This window comes from Podarcis liolepis, assembly GCF_965112155.1.
Source record: "Podarcis liolepis genome assembly, chromosome: 10".
NCBI classification, from domain to species: domain Eukaryota; kingdom Metazoa; phylum Chordata; class Lepidosauria; order Squamata; family Lacertidae; genus Podarcis; species Podarcis liolepis.
Window position 1 is genome coordinate 51,659,777 of NC_139562.1, and position 21,761 is coordinate 51,681,537.

Genomic DNA, 21,761 nt, shown 5'->3' on the forward strand with positions numbered 1-21,761 from the left:
ATTGCGTTGTGTCTCAGTAATTTTGCTAGTTCTGTATAGGTGGCTCTAAGGTCCAACAGCTGTCTTGGGATATCTCTATAAATTTCCACCCTTTTGTCTTGTATTTGAATTGCTTTTTTGAAATGAAGGCCTAGGATCTTGTCTCTCTCTTCCCTTGATCTTAGAATTATCAAACAGTCCCTGGATCTGTCTTTCCTTACCAATCTTCCCAATCTGTATGCCGAGACAATTTTAAAGTCTGTATCTTCTGTTATGCCCCAGAACTTTGAAAATTCTTGTGTCAGATATCCAATCAAGTCTCCTTGCTCAAGTTCTGGAATGCCTCTCAATTTGATGTTGTTCTCACGATTTTCCTCCTCTAAAGACTACGGGCGTGTTATGGTCGGGTGCGTGTTATAGAGCGAAAAATACGGTATACATATACATATATATATATATATATATATATATATATATATATATATATGCTTGCAGAAACTCTGCACATTTGGCAGTTCTGTTATTGGCTGTTCTTGCCCCTTTCCTACAGTTAATTCAAGAGTCAATAACTTGCTTCCCACCAGATGTGAAACGGTCATTCCTCCTCATCCTGGAGAAGTTGGCGTTCTGGAGGAAGCTTGGGCTGCAACTTCTGCCAGCGCTCTGGAGGCCAGAGTATATGGGTTGCGCGAGCGTGTAGAAGTCCAAGAGAGACCTGGAAGAGGCAATCAAAACACAGGTGTAATAGTATGCAAGAAGATATAGTTTAGGGAGAGGAGGGCTTACGGCATTTCATAAACGTGTCGAGCAAGTTATACCAGCTGAGAAAGAGGACTGGATTTGTAGCTGGGATTAAACCCCCCCTCCCCCCTTAAGTGGCGAATTCATTTCGGGCAAGCCTTCTGTCTAAAATGCAGAGACACTTCTAAAACAGGACCGATGCCGGGGAATTGTGATGATGATAAAGAAAGTGAAATGGGAATAAAAAACCAAACTATATAAAATTTTAACAGCTTGTCCCATATAAAAATTGACAACTTAAATAAAGAACCATAAAAGGTTACAACTTGCAACAGTTCTTTCTAAAGACTCGTTGAAGACAGAGCCCTTGGTGCCCTGCAGACTACATATGGAACTGTTGAAGGTACAGGCTGCCTCACTTTGTGCAACTGCGCAAGCAGCTTTTGTGATGGTTTGTTATGGGGGAGGATCGCGATCTCTGTACCTGCAGCAAAAGCCAGAATCTCCTGCTGTGCCAAAGCCTGTCCTTCAAGTTTCTTGAAAGACACACCAGAGGCAGCTTCATCTGCTCCTAGTGCAGCTGCCCCCAAGCGTAGCTTTCGATATGCTTGCACCACTTCTTCGCTAACTAGGGAAAACGTGCAGCAGAAATTTGACGTGTATATCTTATCTAATATTTATCTGATTTTATCAGCAATTTAATGTATATTTTGTGTAAGCTGTTTACAGGTTTTAGCAATTAAACTGTATTTAGGTCCTACTAAATAACAATAATGCTGTGGCAGAACATGGTAAAAAGAGCAATTAAGCATATTCAGTATGAAGAAGCAACCTACATTTCTTACTTCAATGTATTCAAAAGTTTGCTCCTTTTTTTAAATATAAACAGGACATCCAATGTTATTTGACATTTTAACTACCAGCTTGAGCTCACTGCATGTTTCTGAGTTGCTTTCATTTTAGGCTTTGTTTTTCAGTTATATAGATAGATGGATAAACAAACAAACAAATGAAAAATAAAATACTATTGATGAATTAAAAACATAAGCCTTTGAGAACAATGCATTGCTTCCAATACATAATGATTGACATTGTCAAAATATTAATAGGTGTCAACCTGGTTGGTTTACATCTGTTCCACAACTGTAAGTCCATTGCTTCTGAAAACTTTCTATGGAAGCCTTTCTTCCTTCCCACAGGTAAGCCACTATCTCATTCCACATCCTCCCTTTGCACTGTGCTACAGGTCCATATGCGCCAAACCAGCAAGTCCGCTACAACAAACTTTCCCATTTCATTAGTTTGAAAAGGAAACAAGAGGCAGCTTGACTCAGTTGCAATGCAAGAATATTCAGAAGTTCTATTCTCTAGAAAATATGAATTCATCAAGGGAAAATTAAAACTCTACTTCAGGAGATACAGACTGGGCTTGCATGAGTCAGCAACACAGCTCTCCAGAGGCCTAAGGCTAAACCTTCTCCCTAAGCCACCCCATCTCTTCCCAGGCTACACCCACCAATGACCCAATCTCTTCAAGTGTTTTTGCCTGGCTGGAATGTGCTCTGCCTGGCTGTGATAATGCCTCCTGCTCAGAGCTGGTTCACCAATGAGGCAGTGTGAAGCACCCACCTCAGGCATTAGAAGTGCAAGAGACGGTGCCCTGATTGCCCTACTACTGCTGCCACCAAAATGCGAGGGGCAGCTGTTCCAAAGTGTGGCATTGCCACTCGCCTTCCTCACTGAGAAGAGGAAGAAGACTGAAGACTGAGAAGACACATGGCAACACTTTGTGGAGCACTCTGGCTCTTGCTGAGTTTGGGCAGGAGGCATTATTGCGATTGCAGAAGTGAGGGGTGGGGGCCGCGGCAGGTAGGGGAGGGAAAAGCACAGTCCCATGTTGCCTCAGGTGGCAAAACAGGATAGGCCACCCCTGCTTTTACTTGCCTGCATGGAGGTGTGTGTGTCTAAATGTGGAATGCCACCACTGAGATGCAAAGATTTTTCAGGAAGGAATACAGCCCACGGGCTGGAAAAGATTCCCTACCTCTGATCTCAAGGGCTTAGAATGCCCGTGTGACCCACAGCAAAACAAAACAAAATCAAGAATGCCCGATAAACAAAAACAAAACAATTCCAAAAGCACAAAAATGTCTTTAAAAAGACAAGCGGCAACCGACACATTTAAACTACCAGGGTTTTAAAAGAACAGTGATTTTAAAAAATGGGAGGATAAGAACATATTTGAATGGCACCTCAAAAAATGACAAAGTGGGCATCTGGTCTGCTTCTCTAAGGAGGAGGCATCATGAAGGCATCACTACAACTGGAAATACCCTCTTCCCTTCTCTTCCTGCATTGTGTATGAAAGTGGGGGGTCCACTATCTAAGTGTTTGGGTGAACATGAAGCATGCATGCAACCCCCACCCCTAATATCTTGCCTGTGCCCCAGTATCATTAGGCTCCCAATTGCTGGGAGGCTTCTAATCACAGCCATGTGAACACCATTAGAACCTCCCTTCAGAACTCAACATTCAACAAACAGAGAGAGAAAGTGGAATCAGTGGTTGTGGGGGCATTGGGGACAGGGCCCGAGGCATGATCCTGGCCTCTGGTTTAAGTGGCTTCCAGGAGTGTACTGGAATGCCCAGGACAGCAAACCCAAAAGTGCCCTCTTCCTAAAGCACACAAAACCTGAGAAATATTAAGAGTTCTCGTCCATTACCTTCCCATCACTTTTTCTTTTCTGACATAGAAAAGTTAAAAGCTAATGCAGCACCATTTGCTGGTGAGAGGACTATAATCGGCAAATTTTCTCTTCATTTCCCACAGGGGATGCATATGTTACATAGCCTATTATGCCATAGTCAGAACTCATTCCAATCAAATTATGTGGGAGATGAAAGTATTTTATCCTTGTGGTTCTATCCTTTTTGCATGTGCCTGTTACATGGCACTCTCTGGGCAGCTTTGCCTGGGAATACTTTAGCTTGGCACCACATGCCTTGCCTAAGGAACTTCCAGTTCTAACTGATCCTATATTTAGCTTCTAAATGACAGTCTAAATATTGGGTTTAGCAAGACTTCACTAACTACCTGAAGTGTGATTCTTCGCAAATGGGTTTTATTTTTTATAGATTTAAAGAATTCACAGTGCACTGGGGCATCGCCTGCCTCTGCGAAGGCTAAGTAGCTCATAAATACAATGGCCACGAACTAGAACTGCTTCCAAACGCTGAACAAAAGAGCCAAAGCAAACTCAAGCTGCCAGCAGGTTTTCCATTCATGGAGGTGGAACCATGTTTTACACACCAGGCTGTGCACTGCAAGGATTATGCACTCACCCATGGCCCTTTGGGTGGATTGTGATCAAAATGGTATCCAATAGGGGAACTGTATCGGGAAGTTTTTAATGTTTGATGTTTTATTATGTTTTTATATTCTGCTGGAAGCTACCCAGAGTGGCTGGGGGTAATAATAATAATAATAATAATAATAATAATAATAATTCTGTATGCATCACACAACATAATGGAGAAGAAGGTAGAGGGTCCCAGGTTCAATCCCTGTCAGTTTCAGATACAGCTGGGAGAAAACCCTGTTGGGAACTCTGACGTCAGTGAAGGCAATACAGAACTAGATGGACCCATGATCTGATTCAGCACAAGGCAGCTTCCTACGCACCACCACAAGATCACATGTAACACTGCTGAAACGTCATGTTTCTCTCCTGGTCAAAGCCTCATAATCACTCAACTGGGGGGCAGGGAAGTATCAGCACACTATTACATATGCAATGAGAGCCTGTGTTTTCAATTCCCAAAGCTACACACACACAAACACACACACACTTTACAAATAAAGCACTAGGTTTATTAATAGGTTTTCGTCTGGTCTTCTGTCATGAGTCGGAGTTAGGAGTAGGTCAGCAATAAAAAACAACAGCAGCAGTGTCAGTGAACTCTTTACTCAAAGAAACCAAAGCACTGCAGGCCTAGTGATCACAAAGCACTGCAGGCCTAGTGATCACTCTTCCCAGTACGTCTTGCCCCAATGACACAATTGCGAGGACAGAAGGTCCCACCTTCCCACCACTTTCCAAGGCACAGCAGACTAAGGCTCTGTCATCTTGTGTCTCTTTGCTCCGCCCTCTCAATTTCGCTGCATGTTCTGGGAGACCAGAAGGGGAGGGAGTTGGTCACAGCAAGACGGGGAGACTCCCTAGATTCTTCAGCAGCCTGCCGCATCTCTGTCTCCTGCCCCCCTCTCTCCTGCCTGATTCTGGACTCCTCTCTGCCCTAGCCTCTTCCTGCTCACTTAAACCTGTTGCTTCTTCAGCTTCCGACACCTCGTCCTCCCAGTCTTCTTCTTGTGGCCACTCACTGTCATCCCACCAAGCCCCTGGCTCTGAACCTTCTTGGCCTGGGAGTTCCCTTGGGGGTTCTTCAGGTGGTGCCTCCCACCAGTCCTCTGAATTCAGCCATGATATCTTCTGACCAACTGGCCAGGCACCAAATGAATTAGAAATTCATCAGCATTCTGGCAGGCAACACTAATAAGCAATAGCTCTGCACTGCTCACAACATAAAGCCAGCCAGAACTTTGACCGGAATAGGTTGCGCAATTATGTTTGGATGTTAACTACTGTGCCACAAACCCTTTCCACTGCCAAATACAAGTAAGTTTGGGAAAAGGAGATAGTGAGGAAAACATCTGTCTGGCTGCTGCTGGACCCAATCCAGGCCCTAGGCAGTATTCCTGAAAATCTGGAGGACCAGCAAAACCATTTTGTTCTAAAGAATTATTCATGATTGAGACAGGAGGTCTTCAATCATTGCTTCTGATTGCTCAGCTGACCAGAAAATGTGAAGGCTAGTTCTTGGAATACCTTGAAAATATAGATAGATAGAAACATTTATATTCTACCCTTTAACCTGAGGTTTCCCTTGGTGGTAATTAGGCAGCATGTATCCTGAGGGTTTGGAAAAGGGTTAGATGGAGCATTTGGATTGCGTTCCTACAACTTTTTATGACAGCCTGAGGTAACCATCAGGTGTATTCTGCACCACTGTTGTTACTACCACTGCAGCAGAATTTTACACACATCTTTGGGTGCATAAAAATATTCTGCTGCAGTAAAAAATAAAAAAGGCCAGAAAGTGCATTCAAATTGCTCTCTGGAACTCTTAACTTTTCCTTATGGGTTTGTGTGCAACACCAGACATCCCTGAGCAGTTGCTTAGGCCCCTGAGCTTTGGGGAGGCATAACACTGACACCTACCCTGAGCCCTCCTTTTTATAAAACAAAACAAAACCCTGTCCCAGTGCTCACACTGAACACATGCTAAAATGTTGATGAATTTCCATGGGGACTTAAAACTGAACTTAAGATTGGAAAAAGGAGAACTAGAAAAACTGAAACTAACATATTTGCTAATCCTTACTGTAGCATCAACTCTGGGGCACTAGAGGTTTAAATGCCAGCTGGACCCAACCACCCAGTGTTGCTCAAAGTCCTACTGCAACAGGTAAGCCTGCCAGGCCCACAAGCAGAGAAGGAAGGTCCACCCAAAGGCATTTTGCCCAGGATCCCCCTCAAACTTGGAGCCAACACAATCTCTATAAATTTATCTAAACTCTAAAAGAAAAATAACATGACAAAAAGTTCCTAATAAGAAAAAGGCAAAATCCTTTCAATTAGAATTTGAAATACCATTTTTAAAAGGTCACAAATGACGTAAGTATTTATATGTTTCAGGATTTCTTATGGATGTTAACGTACCTGAACTAACTTAAAGCCCGGAGTGCAGACATTGTGCACCCCAATTAAGAGGTCATGTTTTAAAAGGATAAACTTTTACATATGCTTTTAGATCAGAGGTCCCTGGCAGCTGTGTGCAATTTATTTAAAACAGTCTGAGCATGTGAGGACAATTTTCTCATAAAATGACTACATTTACTCAAGGCTGTATTTTTTCATCACTCTGAGGCTCTTCAGAATTAATCTTGGGCAGAGTAGAGGCTTGGGTACCTTCAGCTATTTCCCGTTAAGAATGATTTTTTTTTTTAAAAAAAGCAGGAAGTTCAGAATTTTATGCAAATAGACACCAACCACCCCCAAGGAATATCTCTAGCTAATTCTCATGATTTAATTTCCCAGGAATCATGTGTATGCACCAATTTCTCCCCTCTCTCTCTTCTACATAATCAAATCACTGGAGTTGAAGTGGCCTGTATCTAATTTAATATTTTGTAGCTTGATTAAACAGGTGCTGAATTACTTGAATATAATTTGGTTAGTTAACAATGCACACTATTGATACCAGATCACTTCTGTTGCTGGATTTATACACCAGTTCCCATGAAATGTTACACTTAAATTGGTATGGCAGATTTCGAGATGGGCTGCTTTCGTATTTCAAGTCGATAAACCTTCTGAACCTAAGCATTTTCACTAGTGCATAATCCTAAAATCCCAAATGATTCATATTTTGTGACACTATGCAAATTCAATGACTTTTATGCTCCATCTAAAATAAGCCTCCTCACATTGCCCTATTAATGAAGTTGAAAATATGATCTAATTTGTATGTGTGTGTTAAAGAGGAGTCTGAAAGTATTTCCTGTTACACTTCCTGTTTGGTGCACTACTGTGACACATATAAGAAGCCCACTTCCTGTCTTTTATGAAGCTGTGTCTTTCACTGTGACTCAGCCATGTTCCAGGATATGTCGCAGTTGAAAATGAATGCAACTGTTCTGTGAAGACAGGGGACTCAGCTACACAGCTGCAAATAAAACGTTTTAAATGTATTGTAAAGTGCAATATACAAATGTGACACTAGATGAGCTATGCAAATGTCAACGTATTTTTCAAAACACTTTTTTAAAAAAAAGAATTTTCACAGCGTTTTTTATATGTGTGTAGATTCCACCAGGGTTGAAGAACCTGTGACATTTCAGGCGCTGGTGCACTCTAACTCCCACCAGTCCCAGCCAGTATGGTCAATTGTGGGGATGCTGGGAGTTGCAGTCTATCAGTGGCTGCCAGCAATGATGTCAGTGTTCTATCTCCACTGTCTGGGGCAATACACCTCTCAGTGTCAGTTCCTTAGAATCATAAGTGGGGAGAATGCTGTTGTGTGTCAGGTCCTGCCTTCAGGGTTCCTGTAGGCATCTATGAAAATATGATGCTGGACTAGGTAGGGCATTGGTCTGATCCAACAGGCTCTTTTGTTTTTAGTCCAGCAAGATCTGGTGGTTCACAAATACTCACCCCACCTCATACTTTCTGGGAGCTGAACTACAGTGGTAACTCGTTAAGTACTTAAATTGTTCCGGATGTCCATACTTATCCTGAAACTGTTCTTAAGCTGAAGCACTGCTTTAGCTAATGGGGCCTCCTGCTGCCGCCGCGCCACCGGAGCCCGATTTCTGTTCTTATCCTGAAGCAAAGTTCTTAACCTGAAGCACTATTTCTGGGTTAGCGGAGTGTGTAACCTGAAGTGTATGTAACCTGATGCGTATGTTACCCGAGGTACCACTGTACATGAATAGTGTGCAAAAGGCGGTAGAGTTATTAAACTAGGGATTAGTTTTCTTCTGTTTCTTAAAAATTAATGGAAATTCAGCCCAGTGTAAAAATACACTGCTGCATAATTAAGAGCAACGTAAACACAATGCCAAAATGGGAACACTTTGCTAGCACTCTGCCTACAGAACTAACAAAATGTACTACAGATGGGGGGGGGACCTGCTGGGTCAAATTAGATTGCTTGTCTTTAAGAAAGGCTATTACAATGGATTGTGATATTCAGCTGTAGGTGTAAAACAATCTTATGGCAAATTATCTGCTTATATGGTTCTCTTCAAAATTAAGCCACAGTTCACTGGGGATAAACATGTTTGCTTTTTAGAATGCGTTTGTAGAATGTTGCTGAAACTTAATACCAAGGGCATAAAAAGCATAAATTAGTATTCTTTATATGCTCCTGAACCTACCTACTATTAGTAGAAGTGCTGAAAGCATGTCCTTAGGTGCAGTGGTAGAGCTTCATGCTCCGGCACCGGGGGGGTGGAGAGCAGGCAGGGGCTGGGCTGGCGCTCATGCTGGGGATGTGGCGCGTGTCCTGGGGGCGTGGCACACCACCTGCAGGGGCGTGGTGCCCAGCATGGGTGGGGGGTAGCCAAGATGGCACCCCACTGGGATCGCACTGCCAGGGACGGTGCGCTCCCCCCGCACTCCTCTTCCTCTGTCAGTGCTTAGGTGCTTTTAAGAAAATTTGCATTCTATGTATTTCTGATCTCAGGCTATAGGAATCTGGGAGAAAACCCAAATGCGGAGTCACCCCCCTCCCCCCCCAAAGTCAGACTCAATTTTCCTATTTAGGGACCAGATCCATGTCCATTTTGTTACTAGATCTAGATAAAAGTGCCACAAGTGAGCTTATCCATACTTATCCTGAAACTGTTCTTAAGCTGAAGCACTGCTTTAGCTAATGGGGCCTCCTGCTGCCGCCGCGCCGCCGGAGCCCGATTTCTGTTCTTATCCTGAAGCAAAGCCTTCTTGGGTGCTGACCACTCTCTCTTCCATAGCTACTTCATTTTTTCAGGAGAAAGAACTTAATAATGTGTTCCATATGATTAGGGATAGATAGCCTCCACCCATCCAACATAAGCTCTGGTCCAGATATAACTCAGAGTAAATGGATTAATTTCCAGAATATCCAGAAACTTAATCTGGACTATAGGTTCTTCTTAGGCTGCTTTGTGCTGATGCAAAGTGATGATATCATCACTTATGCTTGGGTCTTGCAGGCTTAGGGAACTTATGTGGTTTAATACATACAACCCTCCCCACTTCATCCATTACATGTTACCTACAGGATATGCATGACCACTGCAAGAATCTTTTTTCATATCCTGAAGAAGCAATTTAGAATAAGAAACCTCATAGAATTTCATAGCTTTTCTGGCAAAACCAAAAAGCAAATGTTATTATTACTATTATTCTGAAAACACTGAACATTTAAATTCAGAAGCCACACTAGAATACACAAATTTTTAAAACAAGTTCACAAAATCAATAAATACTGTTTAATCTTATGTTCCCAAAACTCCTTCTGATGGGGATGGGAAAAAACAAAAACAAAAAACAAAACTTCCAAATATATCAGAAGCTTCACAACTTATCCAATACATTTAAACAGTATAATTTTATCCTGCACTATATTGTTTGAATACATAAGGAAGATTGAGCATTTTACAACAAAGCTTCTATTCTCTTATCTGTCTTCTCTAGTTCTGAAAATATTTCTGAGTTTCAGCATATACACTGCCAACCACTCTCTCAGTGTTGGAGGGTCCTTCTGTTTCCATTTATGAGTAATTACCATTCTGGCCGCTGTTAAAAGATGTATAATCATTTTGCTATCTTCTCAGAATACTTGAGTGCAACGTCTCAAATTCCAAATGTTGCGTAAAGGTTCGGATTCCCTTGTTAGCAGCTTGATAGCGTCTCTGGCTTGGAAGTACTGAAAATAAGAGAGCTTTTGCACATCTGTTGACCTCGTAATCTCATTGGAAGTTTTCACCAAAGCATTTCTCCAATTTGGTGACCCACACTTCTTCCCCATAATTGAGTAATGCCTACTGCCAGGAAGAGAAAGAGAAGAGAGGAACAGGCCTGGAAACTGCCAGAGAGAAGGTGATAAGTCACTGATATAGCAGTCTAAACAGCCATGGCTTCCCCCCAAAGAATTCTGGGAACTATCACTGGTAAAGGGTGGAGGGAACTGTTGCTCTGTGAGGGGTCTCCAGACAACTCCCTGAACCCTTAAAAACTATAGTTCCCAGGATTATTTGGGAGAAGCCATCAAAAGCCATTTTAGGCCAATGTGACCTGTGTGGCTACACTGGGTGCCGCGCTGCACAACAATGCTGTAGAATGGAGTTTGAGAGGCAGAAAGGGCACCGCTGAATTTTAGAGGCCAAAGACAGCCACTGAAATCATGACTATATAAAGAGATACAACACAGCTTTAAAGTATGGTGTTGTCTAGGGTTGCCATATATCCGGGATTTGGCTGTCGTAAACGGTGTCTGGGCGGAATTCACAGAAATGTTTGGGAAAATATGGACATATGGCAACCCATGTCAGAAGTGTAGATTCTGGCAAAATTCCTTAAAAATAGCTCAAAAGCTAAAAAAAAAATTGCAAAAAAAGCTCACCAACTTTGGGCTAAACTCAACAATTTTCATGTCTGGATTTCCACTTGTTGAAATATGGCAACCCTAGTGTCAGGGTTCAGATGCAGGTCAGAACTCAAGATGCAGAGACAAGCAGAAAAGTTAACTCTTTATATTAGAAAACAGCATACCAGGAAGTAATGCCTACCAACAGGACTGGCCCCCATGAAACACTTGCCAGGAGTGAAGGTCTTTGCCTTCTACTTCCCATTAAGTCTCCTTCCAAGTCGGATGCCTCCCAAACAGCTTTAAACCACGTTGGAGAGGGGCCACCTGTGCTCTTTGTTCTGCAATGCTCTATGTGACCTTGGAGACAAGACGGGAGGAGAGCTAACTACAATGGGAAAGGCAAGCTTTGTGGATCCTCCTGCAGCTTCTGGCCCCTCCTTCTCTGCTTCATGTCATGAGTCTGCATTGCTTTCTGCATCTGGCTCTTCTCTCTCATTCTAGCCCGTTGCTTCTTCAGCCTCCAATCATTCCTTCCCCACCCTTCACCCTCTGACCTGTCCTCAGTGTCCTACTGCCACTCCTTGGGCTCTGAGGCTTCCCAAGGAGGTTCCTCAGTCAGTGCCTCCCACCACTCCTCTTCATCCAGCCAGTACCTGGCAGGTGTGGTTGTGACCAGAGTCGCTTAGCTGCAAGAGCATTTGCATTTTTGAGCCACTCTTCCCTCGCATCTCTGCAGCCAAGTTGGCAGTGGCAGCAGAGCAACACAACTAGGATTAAGTTTGGGCATAGCAACAAACCACAGTGAGCAAGAATCATTTTAGATTAAGGTTTGCTGATCCTAAGTAAACCAGCTGATGAGCCTAGTCAGGTTCAGATCTCAGAAAAGCAACCACAAACTGGAGAAACAGCACTGGCCAGGGGTGCAAAAGATTATAATTGCCTGAAATAAAATTGCTTCCAGGCCAGATACATTTTGAGCCAATCCTTCCCTGAAGGCACTTTTTAAACAGAAATTCTCATCAAATGCAAGGGAGACCAAAGTGACCCCTGTGGTACAAACAAGCCATAGCTAAGTGAAACAGGTCGTTGTCTAGCACGATGTATCACATTCTACCTCTCTCTGACCTTGTGGACCTTTCTTTTTCTCTGTTGTTACATTTCAGTTTTCTGTTCTCCTTCCCATATTCTGAGACAAAGCCCTTAAATGGCACAAATGATACAGACCAAAAAACAAAAACAAACACCCTACCTAATTTATACATTTTCTGTTTCCAGAAATTGAGGTTGAGGTCACGGATACTAAGGTTTTCAGTGCGGAATATCTGAGCTCCCGCCTATCACACGGCAGTTAAGAGGGGGGTTTTTGCAGTGCAGATACTTGTATCTTAAAAAGAGCCTGATGTTTCATTAGTATTAGAGTAGCATCTCCAATTATAGAACAAACCTAAGGTTCATTCCATCAATTACATAGTGTTACTTTTGTGAGCAAGTCCTTAATTTTGTGCTTGAAAGCCTGCTTGCATTGGTGTTAGGAGTACGCAGATTATAGAGCAGAAAAAGTGTTACATAATGTACTTTTGCAGAGATTGTCAATTAGAGACAATCACTGAATCAGAGCCTCCCATTTCTGATTACACTGGAAATCAGGCATTAAGTATCACTGCAGACACATTTCAGCCTCCCTCCAAGGATCTCATCTGTGGAGGGATAAAACAACCCCAGGTTTCAATATTTTTAGGTATGATTTTAAATTGACCACCTTCTAGTGACAGGACTAAGGCTCAGGAAGGTGACTAAGGCTCAGGAAGGTCCATAATCCTTGTATTTCCAGACTTTATTCATACAGTGGTACCTTGGGTTACAGACACTTCAGGTTACAGACTCCGCTAACCCAGAAATAGTACCTCGGGTTAAGAACTTCGCTTCAGGATGAGAACAGAAATTGCGCGGAGGCACGGTGGCAGCGGGAGGCCCCATCAGCTAAAGTGGTACCTCAGGTTAAGAACAGTTTCAGGTTAAGAGTGGACCTCCAGAACGAATTAAGTTCTTAACTTGAGGTACCACTGTATTAGCTTTGCCTTATGGACAGTTTTTTTCACCAGGCTATTCCTGCTGGCAGATCTGTTTCTCACTCAAGCTATCCCGGCAGCCAGTAGCAAGCAGTGGGGTAAATGTGTGGTGTGGCTGCATTTGGGATGCAGGATTGTTAAGGATCAGCATAGCATATTGTCTGACCAGGACTGGGGAACCCAAAGTCCAAATTCACACTTGAAACAAATTGGGTAACCTTGGGCTAGTCACTATCTCTCAGCTTAATCTACCTCACAGGGTTGTTTTGAGGATAAAAACGTACAATTGTAGTACCTTTGTAAAGGTATTGTTCTGCTATATCCTAGCCACTCTAGCAACGTCTCCAAAATCAGCAGAACAAACAGTGGGCAGGTGGGGGTGGGGGCATGAATGTGGGCTGTCAGACCTGACATGGGCTTCCTGGAGATATCTGCCTGACTGTTGATGGGAAAAGGATACTGCACTACTGGAAGGTAATTTCAAATGTGGTATGAATTAAAAGGGTGGCTTTTGCATGGGGTGGGGAAAAAATTTTGTGTGTACCCCCACACATAAACACACACATTATTTTGTGTGATTTCAAGCACATGACTTTTTTAAAATCTGTCATCAAGCATACACACTAAAATACAGCACATATTATACAGACAGAAGAAAATGGAGGACTTTAAGTATTATCTCCCCACATCCCATGTCTTTAACAAAGGGCTTCACTTTGAGTGCTAATAATTCGATCAAATGCACCAACAGAAAAGTCCAGCACGCTCATTCCTACGAGCTGACCTCTGTTCCAGATCAATGAACTCTTTGAATTACCACAGGCCGATTACTAAAAGACATGCAATGGTTAATTAAGTTCTCTCTCTGTCTGCCTTCTCAAAAGGTCTCCGTGTAACTAAGGTTAACTAACTTACAGCAAATCCCTGCTAGCCTGGAAATATTCCATGGATATATTCACTTGCAAGTCTCTTCCACAGCTGTGAGATGTTAATGTTAGGAAACCATTTGAAGATTTCTCATTGCAGATTGTTAATTGTCTCTTTCGTCAAAAAGGTGAGTGGGAAACCTCTTCACATTCTGGACTCTGCATCCATAATCAAGGCGTTGGGCAAAATGGTGAGCAAGTGGAACAGTCTTACCTTTTGCTTCACTTTATTATTTATTATTATTAAAAATATGTGCAAAATATATATAGAAGAGTCTACCCAGAAAAAAGTCATGCTGAGCTCAAAAGGCCTTACTCCCAGTTAATTGGCTATTAGAGCCACAGTTTACAACACTGATATGTGAAACTGTTTCAGAGTTTGCAGCATTCAGTTTTTTTGTCCCTTCCATGAATTCACTGGAATTCAGACTCTAAAATGGCTGCATCTTAAGTAATGTGTCACAATGCATTTATGTCTGCATGGACTGTTAATGAGTTATGAAGACGAAATTGCAATGGTTGGAGCATTAGCTTCTGAAACCACTAAGCCCCATAACTCTGTCACTGGTGGACTGGTGAGTCAGACGTTGTAGTCTTCCCCTGGAGACTTAGGAAACTGACTGGATTCCAGAGTACTCACAGGTTTTAACAGATGCTTTGCAGCCCAAGTGAAATGTAGAACAGAAATGGCCATTGTTTGGCCATTGATGTAATTGCTTTCGGAGTTTCTTGCCATCAGTTTTTGGTATGTGATTTTAGCTTCTGTAATTGACTGAGACGGTTGTAACAGTGGAAAAAAAAATATTCTCTTCTAACATCACATCTATAGTGAACAGCTCGTTAAATTAAAATTTATATATTTATCTTCTGCCTACTGTGATGGATTTCTTCCTATGCTGATGACAAAATGTCCTCCAGCTGAATTTCAAGTCAGAGTTCCAGGTATAGAATTTCCTTTTAGGTCAGCCCTTTTCAGTCTTAGATTCCTAGTTGTTGTTGAACTACAACTCCCATCATCTCTGGCCACAGGCCTTGCTAGCCAGGGATTATGGGAGTTGTATTCCAACATCTGAGGACCCAACGTTGAGAAAGTTCATTCCAGATGAGCCATTCATTTCTGTGATTTTGTATTATTTTATAGTATTTTATGCTGTACAATATATTGATATTTTATGTGAGTAGGAGGTATATACTTTTGCAAAATAAATGAACGAATAGAAAACTCAGTGTCATATTACCAGCTCAATTTCCAGCTATGGTTTTATATACTAATATCAGGAGCAAGCAGGTACAGCCAGGGTCAACATCTGTCCTGGATTATTATATTTCCAGATTGGTAAAAACCACCATGAAGATCTGTGGGGTTTTTTTAATCACTCTGGTAGAGGTGAAACCACCTACAGTGTACACCACAGAACGGTTGCCTGATCTCTCAGTGTCATGAGGTTGGATGAGTTAAATAAAGAAGAGCCATAAGGATAACACTAAGAGCTGGGGAAGCTGAAGGGAATCAAGCACTAAGTGAAACTGTGAGGCTGAGTCTGTGGTTCAGTCATGCAGATATGACCCAATACAAAGTATATTTAATAGCATGATCACTACAGTGGTGCCCCGCAAGACGAATGCCTCGCAAGACGAAAAACTCGCTAGACGAAAGGGTTTTGCGGTTTTTGAGCTGCTTTCCAAGACGAATTTCCCTATGGGCTTGCTTCACAAGACGAAAACGTCTTGCGTTTTTTGCAAGTTTCCTTTTTCTTAACACCCTTAATACAGTTGCGACTTGACTTCGAGGAGCAACTCATAGAACGCGGTGTGGTAGCCTTTTTTGAGGTTTTTGGCGATTTTTGAAGCTTTTCCAAAACTTTTCCGACACCGTGCTTTGCAAGACGAAAAATTCGCTAGACGAAAAAACTCGCGGAACGAATTAAATTCATCTTGCGAGGCACCACTGTATCTCCTTTTTTTGTCCTGCATAGGTTACAGAAATCTCTACTTCGTTAACTTCTTTTAAAATGTTTTACTTTGAAAAATAAATTAAGCAGGATTTATAGTAGATTTAAAATGTATCTATTGAACTAAGTCAGCACATTCCAGCACTAGCCATAAAATACGAAGGACACATGTATGAAAGTGACTTAATGGTCTCTAAGATAAGCTCTGGGGAAGACTTCACTGGGGTGTCACATTTGTTTCGGATGAGGGCTATTCTTTCCAGTGGCTATAACACTAGCAGTACTACAACCTGCCAAATCTTATCAGAGAAACATGAAAGCCTTAAGGAGTACAGAGAAAGAGAGATGTACAAATGCCACTAGTTTATGTGGAGGTTTTGCATTTCTGAAGTTTTAACTGTGTGCGTATGTACATCATCAGTATAATTTGAAATTTCAACTTTGAACTATTTCCGAGTGCTGCAATGTGGTTAGCCCTTGCGCAAAAGTTCAGGCTGCTGGAGGGTTTGGACCTGGAATTACATGGGTTGGTTTTTTAATTTATGGAATACAGCAGCCACAGAACCCACATCATCTGTGGGTGTTAAGGGGCAAGGAAGCACCAGATTATATGCCATTTAAATCATGTCATAGTCTGAAACAAAGCCACCCCCCATCAAAAATGCCAAGATGTTTCTGGCTGCTCGGCTAACTATTCCTGTGAAGCTCTTGAACTTGCTGCAGGGTACTTTGTGCCTGGACCTGAGACTCCCTGATTTGGATGGAGTAAAAGGAGATAGGGAATTAATCTTTCATATTAGCCTGATGGTCGTCTGGAGTAACATTTATCGTATCCACTAGAGGAAGGGATTATTTTTATTTGTACATTTGCACACTGGTGCTTCATTTATTTCATTCAGACTTTTGTTTGGTGTCATCTATTTTGATAAAGTTTCTTTTGGGAGAAATCAACTAAGAGCTAGTATGGTGTCAAGATTAGAGTATTGAACTAGAACCTTGGAGACCATGATTCAAATTCCTACTCACCTAAGAGGTTCACTGGGTGACCTTGGAATAGTCACTGTCTTTCCACCCAATCTACCTCACAGGGTTGCTTTGCAACTTTCTTTCTAAATGGGCTAGAGATTTTTATATAAAAAACAAAGGAAGAAAGTCAAGCACCTGTGGCTCCTCCTGGTAGGGGAATCCAACCGCATGCATACTCTAATTGCACCATTATAAATATGCGCCTGTAAGGACCCCAGGAATTCCTTCTGCCTGGTGCCCCACCCCCAAAATCAGTTGTCAATCACAGCTCCGCCTTCACTCATTGGCTAAGAACACTGACAAGCAAGAGCAGGAAGGCTGACTTATTTAGCATTGCTTAGAAGCATTTGTTAGATAGATAGATAGATAGATAGATAGATAGATAGATAGATAGATAAATAAATAAATAAAATAATTCCTAGAAGGGTTAGAGGCTTGCTTTAAAAAGCAAAGCAAAGCAAAGCAAAGCAAAGCAAAGCAAAGCAAAGCAAAGCAAAGAAAAGAAAAGAAAAGAAAAGAAAAGAAAAGAAAAGAAAAGAAAGTTCAGTGTCTGGAATCTATGTTCAGGGCTGCCATTGAAGGTCTTCACAGGTTCTGATTTGGTGAGCCCCCTCCCCAATGGATCAGCCTCCACCGATTTTGATTGGGGAGCAGGAGAAATGAAGAATGGAAACCAACTCAAATACTAGAATTCAACAATAGCAATTCATTGTAGTCTTGTTTCAAAGGTATCCCTCTCATGTATCCATTAATTCAGATACCCTTGAAGCCTCCCTGGGTTTGGGGGGCCTAATTCTGCATATACTGTGTATACTGATAAATCCACCACTGAAAAGGCCCCAAGACTGTGTACCCACATGTAATGAGACAGTTTCCATTTGATGCTGATGATAAGGGACTAGGCAGACCGCACAGCCAAAAGCTGAACATATGCCAGCTGCAGCTAGTATTTTTATTTTCTCCTGCAAAAGTATTTATTCTATTATTCTTTTTCATTGTGACATAAATAACATAATGCCCCTGGGTGGATTAGCAAGGCAAGGTTATGGGTTTTTTAAAATCACAGTGACCTTGACTTGAGTAGAATCTGTTTCCAAATGCAATTCATTAAATACCGCTGTATGACATGACAATACTGAGAGTAAGGGGAATCTGCAAATAGTGAAGCGAAGCTCCCTGAGGAAGCCAGATATAATAAAGCAGGGTCACTCTAAACAGCACATTTGCTACAGCTAGACATGAAATTTGAAAATCCTTTGCTGAAGAAAACTACGTAGGTCAGCAACAGAACTCAGTCCACCTCATCACCGATACCAGAAAGGTACAGGAAGAGGGGCTGAGCAATGTGCCATATGTCAGAACAACAAATATGAGAAAAATCTCAGTACAGGGAAGAAAAGGGTAATTGCTCCATTTAAGGCTAAAGAAATAATAATGGACATAGCCAATATATGTATGTATAATTTTAGGTTGCAATTGTATACAAACTCACCAGGGACTAAATCCTGCTGAACACAGCAGGACTTACTTCTGATTAAACATGGATAGATTTGCACCCCAGAACTGTATTTTATGGATAGGGTTGTAGTGCTGTGTTTAAGCATCAGATTTCTATGCAGCAGGTCCAAAATTTAATCCCTGAAATTTTCAGATTGGGCTGCTGCAACTTCCTGCCCAACAACCCTGGAGAGCCATTGCCAATCAATTTAGACAATACTGAACTAGACGGACCAATGGTCTGACTCAGTATAAAACAACCTCCTACATACACAGGCTCCAGAAAAATGCCATGACTTCATTGTGTGGCAAGACCCTGAACCCTACCCCTTTGCGGGAATAAAGACACTTGACACCAGTATTTTAGGTTAATGGGATTTAAAAAGGCCACAACTTTATTCAGAAAAATGCCATGGCTTTATTATAAAATGTTCTGCAATGGTAAACAAAATCTTAAGAGGGGGTGTATTGCTTGCTGTCTCAAAACAACATCACAAAACTTAATCCTGCATGTTGAGGCCACTCATTTACTTTGCTTTAATTAATTCAGCTATAATTGCCCAACCTAAATTCAACTCTCGGAAATAGCGACAGTCTAAGCACAAAAGGAACTTCTGAGGCTCCAGGGAAGAAGCATGGTGATATATATTATAGCCTCTACTAGCTATTCCTCTGGCCTCTGTTTTTAGAGAGACAGAGAGAAAACAATGCTTTCTCCCAGGTGCTTGAAGCAACTTGCACTAAGCTGACATTAGGGGAACTGTGCATTACAAGAGAGAAAGATATAGGTATAATATGCTTACAACTATCGTCCTAAAGCTAGGTGTTCTGTTCCGCTAAAGGATGGACATCTGTGACAAAAATGGAACTTAGTGTTATTATAACAGTTTTCTTTGCATTGTACCTCTCTCACTGCAGCACATGAGGACATGGCAAAATCTAGTTGTCATGTATTCTTGTTTAAGTCAGAATCACACTACATCACCTATTATTTTGCTGTAACACGTCTTCACATTTAAGGATCTGCCAACATCCATTAACTTTTCAGATTATTTCTCATTCAAGATGCATAGGTTAGTTGAACTAAACAGCATTTTCTGTGCAATTTAAAATTGAAGTGATAGATTGAAGAAATAAGGAAATGTCTAAGGTGAAGAAGGAGTGTGTCCTTTTTATTCTTAAGTATTTGTGTGGAGTTTTCAGTGTCTGTTACTTCTCCACTTGAACACAATCTTTTTTTTCTATTTCTTTTTTGAAAGGGGGAGAAAATATGAACAAAATATGAACAAAAAAGAACAGCTTTGTAGCCTCTATGAAAGAAAAGAGGAAATGATACTATTTCAGATGCTGATCAAATCAATGATCAAATAAAACTAATGATCAAATCAAAAGGAAAGCTGTATTAAATGATAAATCTAGTATTGTGGGAAAAGCAAAGGTTAAATACATGAACGTAATGTCAAACTACACGCTATGCTACACACAGATAATGTAGGTACTCCATCAACTCTCTTTACCCCCATCAGAGGACAGCAACTGAGAGCAGAGAAGTGGCAGGTCACTTTTTATAACTTTGACTCTAATAATAACTCTCATGTCAGTTGATGTTGGGATTGGGCTGGGGTTGGCATGATGTGGGAGAGGAAGAAGAAAAGAGGAGGCAGGGGCTGAACTAAGGAAACCAAGGTTGGAGGGGAGTACCACATGCCTTGTCTTTAAAAGCTTAGCAAGAGGAGTGGGTGAGCGGTGACACTCGTTGGGACAGCTGGGTCACTGCCATCCAGTTCTTAACTTCTTGCCCCGCTCCTGAATTGTGACTCCTGAGCACTATGTCTCCTTGTCATCTGGGTTAAGTGTGATCACTTAATGTAGCCCAGTTTTTGTACTCTTGTGCAGTAGTTCTCATTTTATCTAAGTCAGCCATAAGGCAGCTTTGCAGGTTGTTTCTTTTTTAAATGTTCGCTTGCCTTCCTAAACAAAAAGTACTAATTAAAGGATGAAAAACAGTCCATGGCATAGGAGAGTTTTTCTTTTTACCAGTAAACATTTCTCGAATCATATAGCTATGCATATTAATTTCATTACTTTTAAATTTTACAAACTTACAACTGTCTCCTCCCTTTGGGCCTCGTCCTTGCACTGCGATGTTCAAACTAGTTATGCATACCCAGCTATGTATGCATGAATGTCACTAAAATTCATGGCTCTGAGCAAAATTGCTGCATTAATGTTTAAATGTAATTGTTAGCTCCAGACTTAGTACTAGAAAAGAATAAAGGGCATTATTCCCCCCTAATAAACATCACTAACATATTTTCTTAGAGCCTGGAAGTTAGAAGGCTACATTTCACATTAATTCTGCTGTAGGCAAGAAGAAGCAGGAGCTATTAAGCTGGAGAATTCATAAAGCAGTGTGCTAGGCATTTCATCAAGCACTGTAAAAACAAGCACATTTTATTTTTATTTTCAAGTTATTATACAGAAACTAATAAATGTGTGGAAGGTTGTTTTTTTCTCTCTTTCAGTTGCGGCTGGCTGGTGTTTTGCTTGTTAACAGAAAGGTAACTAAACTGAAATGAAATGTCAAAGGCTTAGTGCCTATAACATTTGTTTATAGACCTACAGAACACTGTCCATTTAGAGAATGGAAAAAGGTTAAAATTGCTGCTCCTTAAGACTGCTTTTGAATTAAATCTAGAGTTCTTTACAAATCTCTCTGTGTGATTTAATATTTACTAATGGTTTGAAGGCACATGAGGCCACCACTTTGCCTGGTTGGGTGACCACCAGAAAATGACATGGATTACAGCTTGGATTTCATGATGGAAGAAAGGCAAGGTACAAAGGTAACAAAATAAAATGAATAGTGATGCCCATCCAATCCAACTATGGCTGGGGGACAAGAGAGTCACTCTACACAGTCTCCTTTGCAGAGATGAAGAGCAAGATACAATTGTAGAAACTTGTGGCAGGGTATGACGGCCAATGAGAGTGAATAAATTAAAGGGAAAACCCACATTCATGTTCCCAGAACATTCCCCCCCCCCAGATGTGAAGCATTTGGGAGTGTGGTTGCTAGCATTTTTATATGTGAACATAAAGCTTCTCTGCTAAAAGGATTTTCGGGGGGACGGGGAACTTTTAGTGATGCAACTAAAAACAATCACCACCTATGCACAGAGATCTGTAGCCCCTGAAAGATGTTTACCTTTAATTTAAAAGCAGTGTCATTCACCACGTCTGTCTATCATTGGATCAGGATAACACATATCTACCCAATGAATCTTTGCAATGGGGAAATTGTTTGAAGCAAGAGTTTATGACAATCCTCGCTAAGTAGCCCTAGTTTAAAGTGACATAAACTTGATCAATTTACA

At 41.5% G+C, this 21,761-nt stretch overlaps 1 protein-coding gene across 1 annotated transcript in view; it reads right to left on the minus strand.

The window, feature by feature from the left end:
• Positions 1–419: 419 nt before the first annotated feature.
• IMMP2L (inner mitochondrial membrane peptidase subunit 2) overlaps positions 420–21,761 on the minus strand; it is a 456,338-nt gene continuing 434,996 nt past the window's right edge. Inside the window, exon 6 of the mRNA XM_083463861.1 lies at positions 420–694. Within this exon, the coding sequence (XP_083319987.1) occupies positions 575–694 (120 nt within the window). The 3' untranslated portion in view covers positions 420–574. The remainder of the gene's footprint in view (positions 695–21,761) is intronic.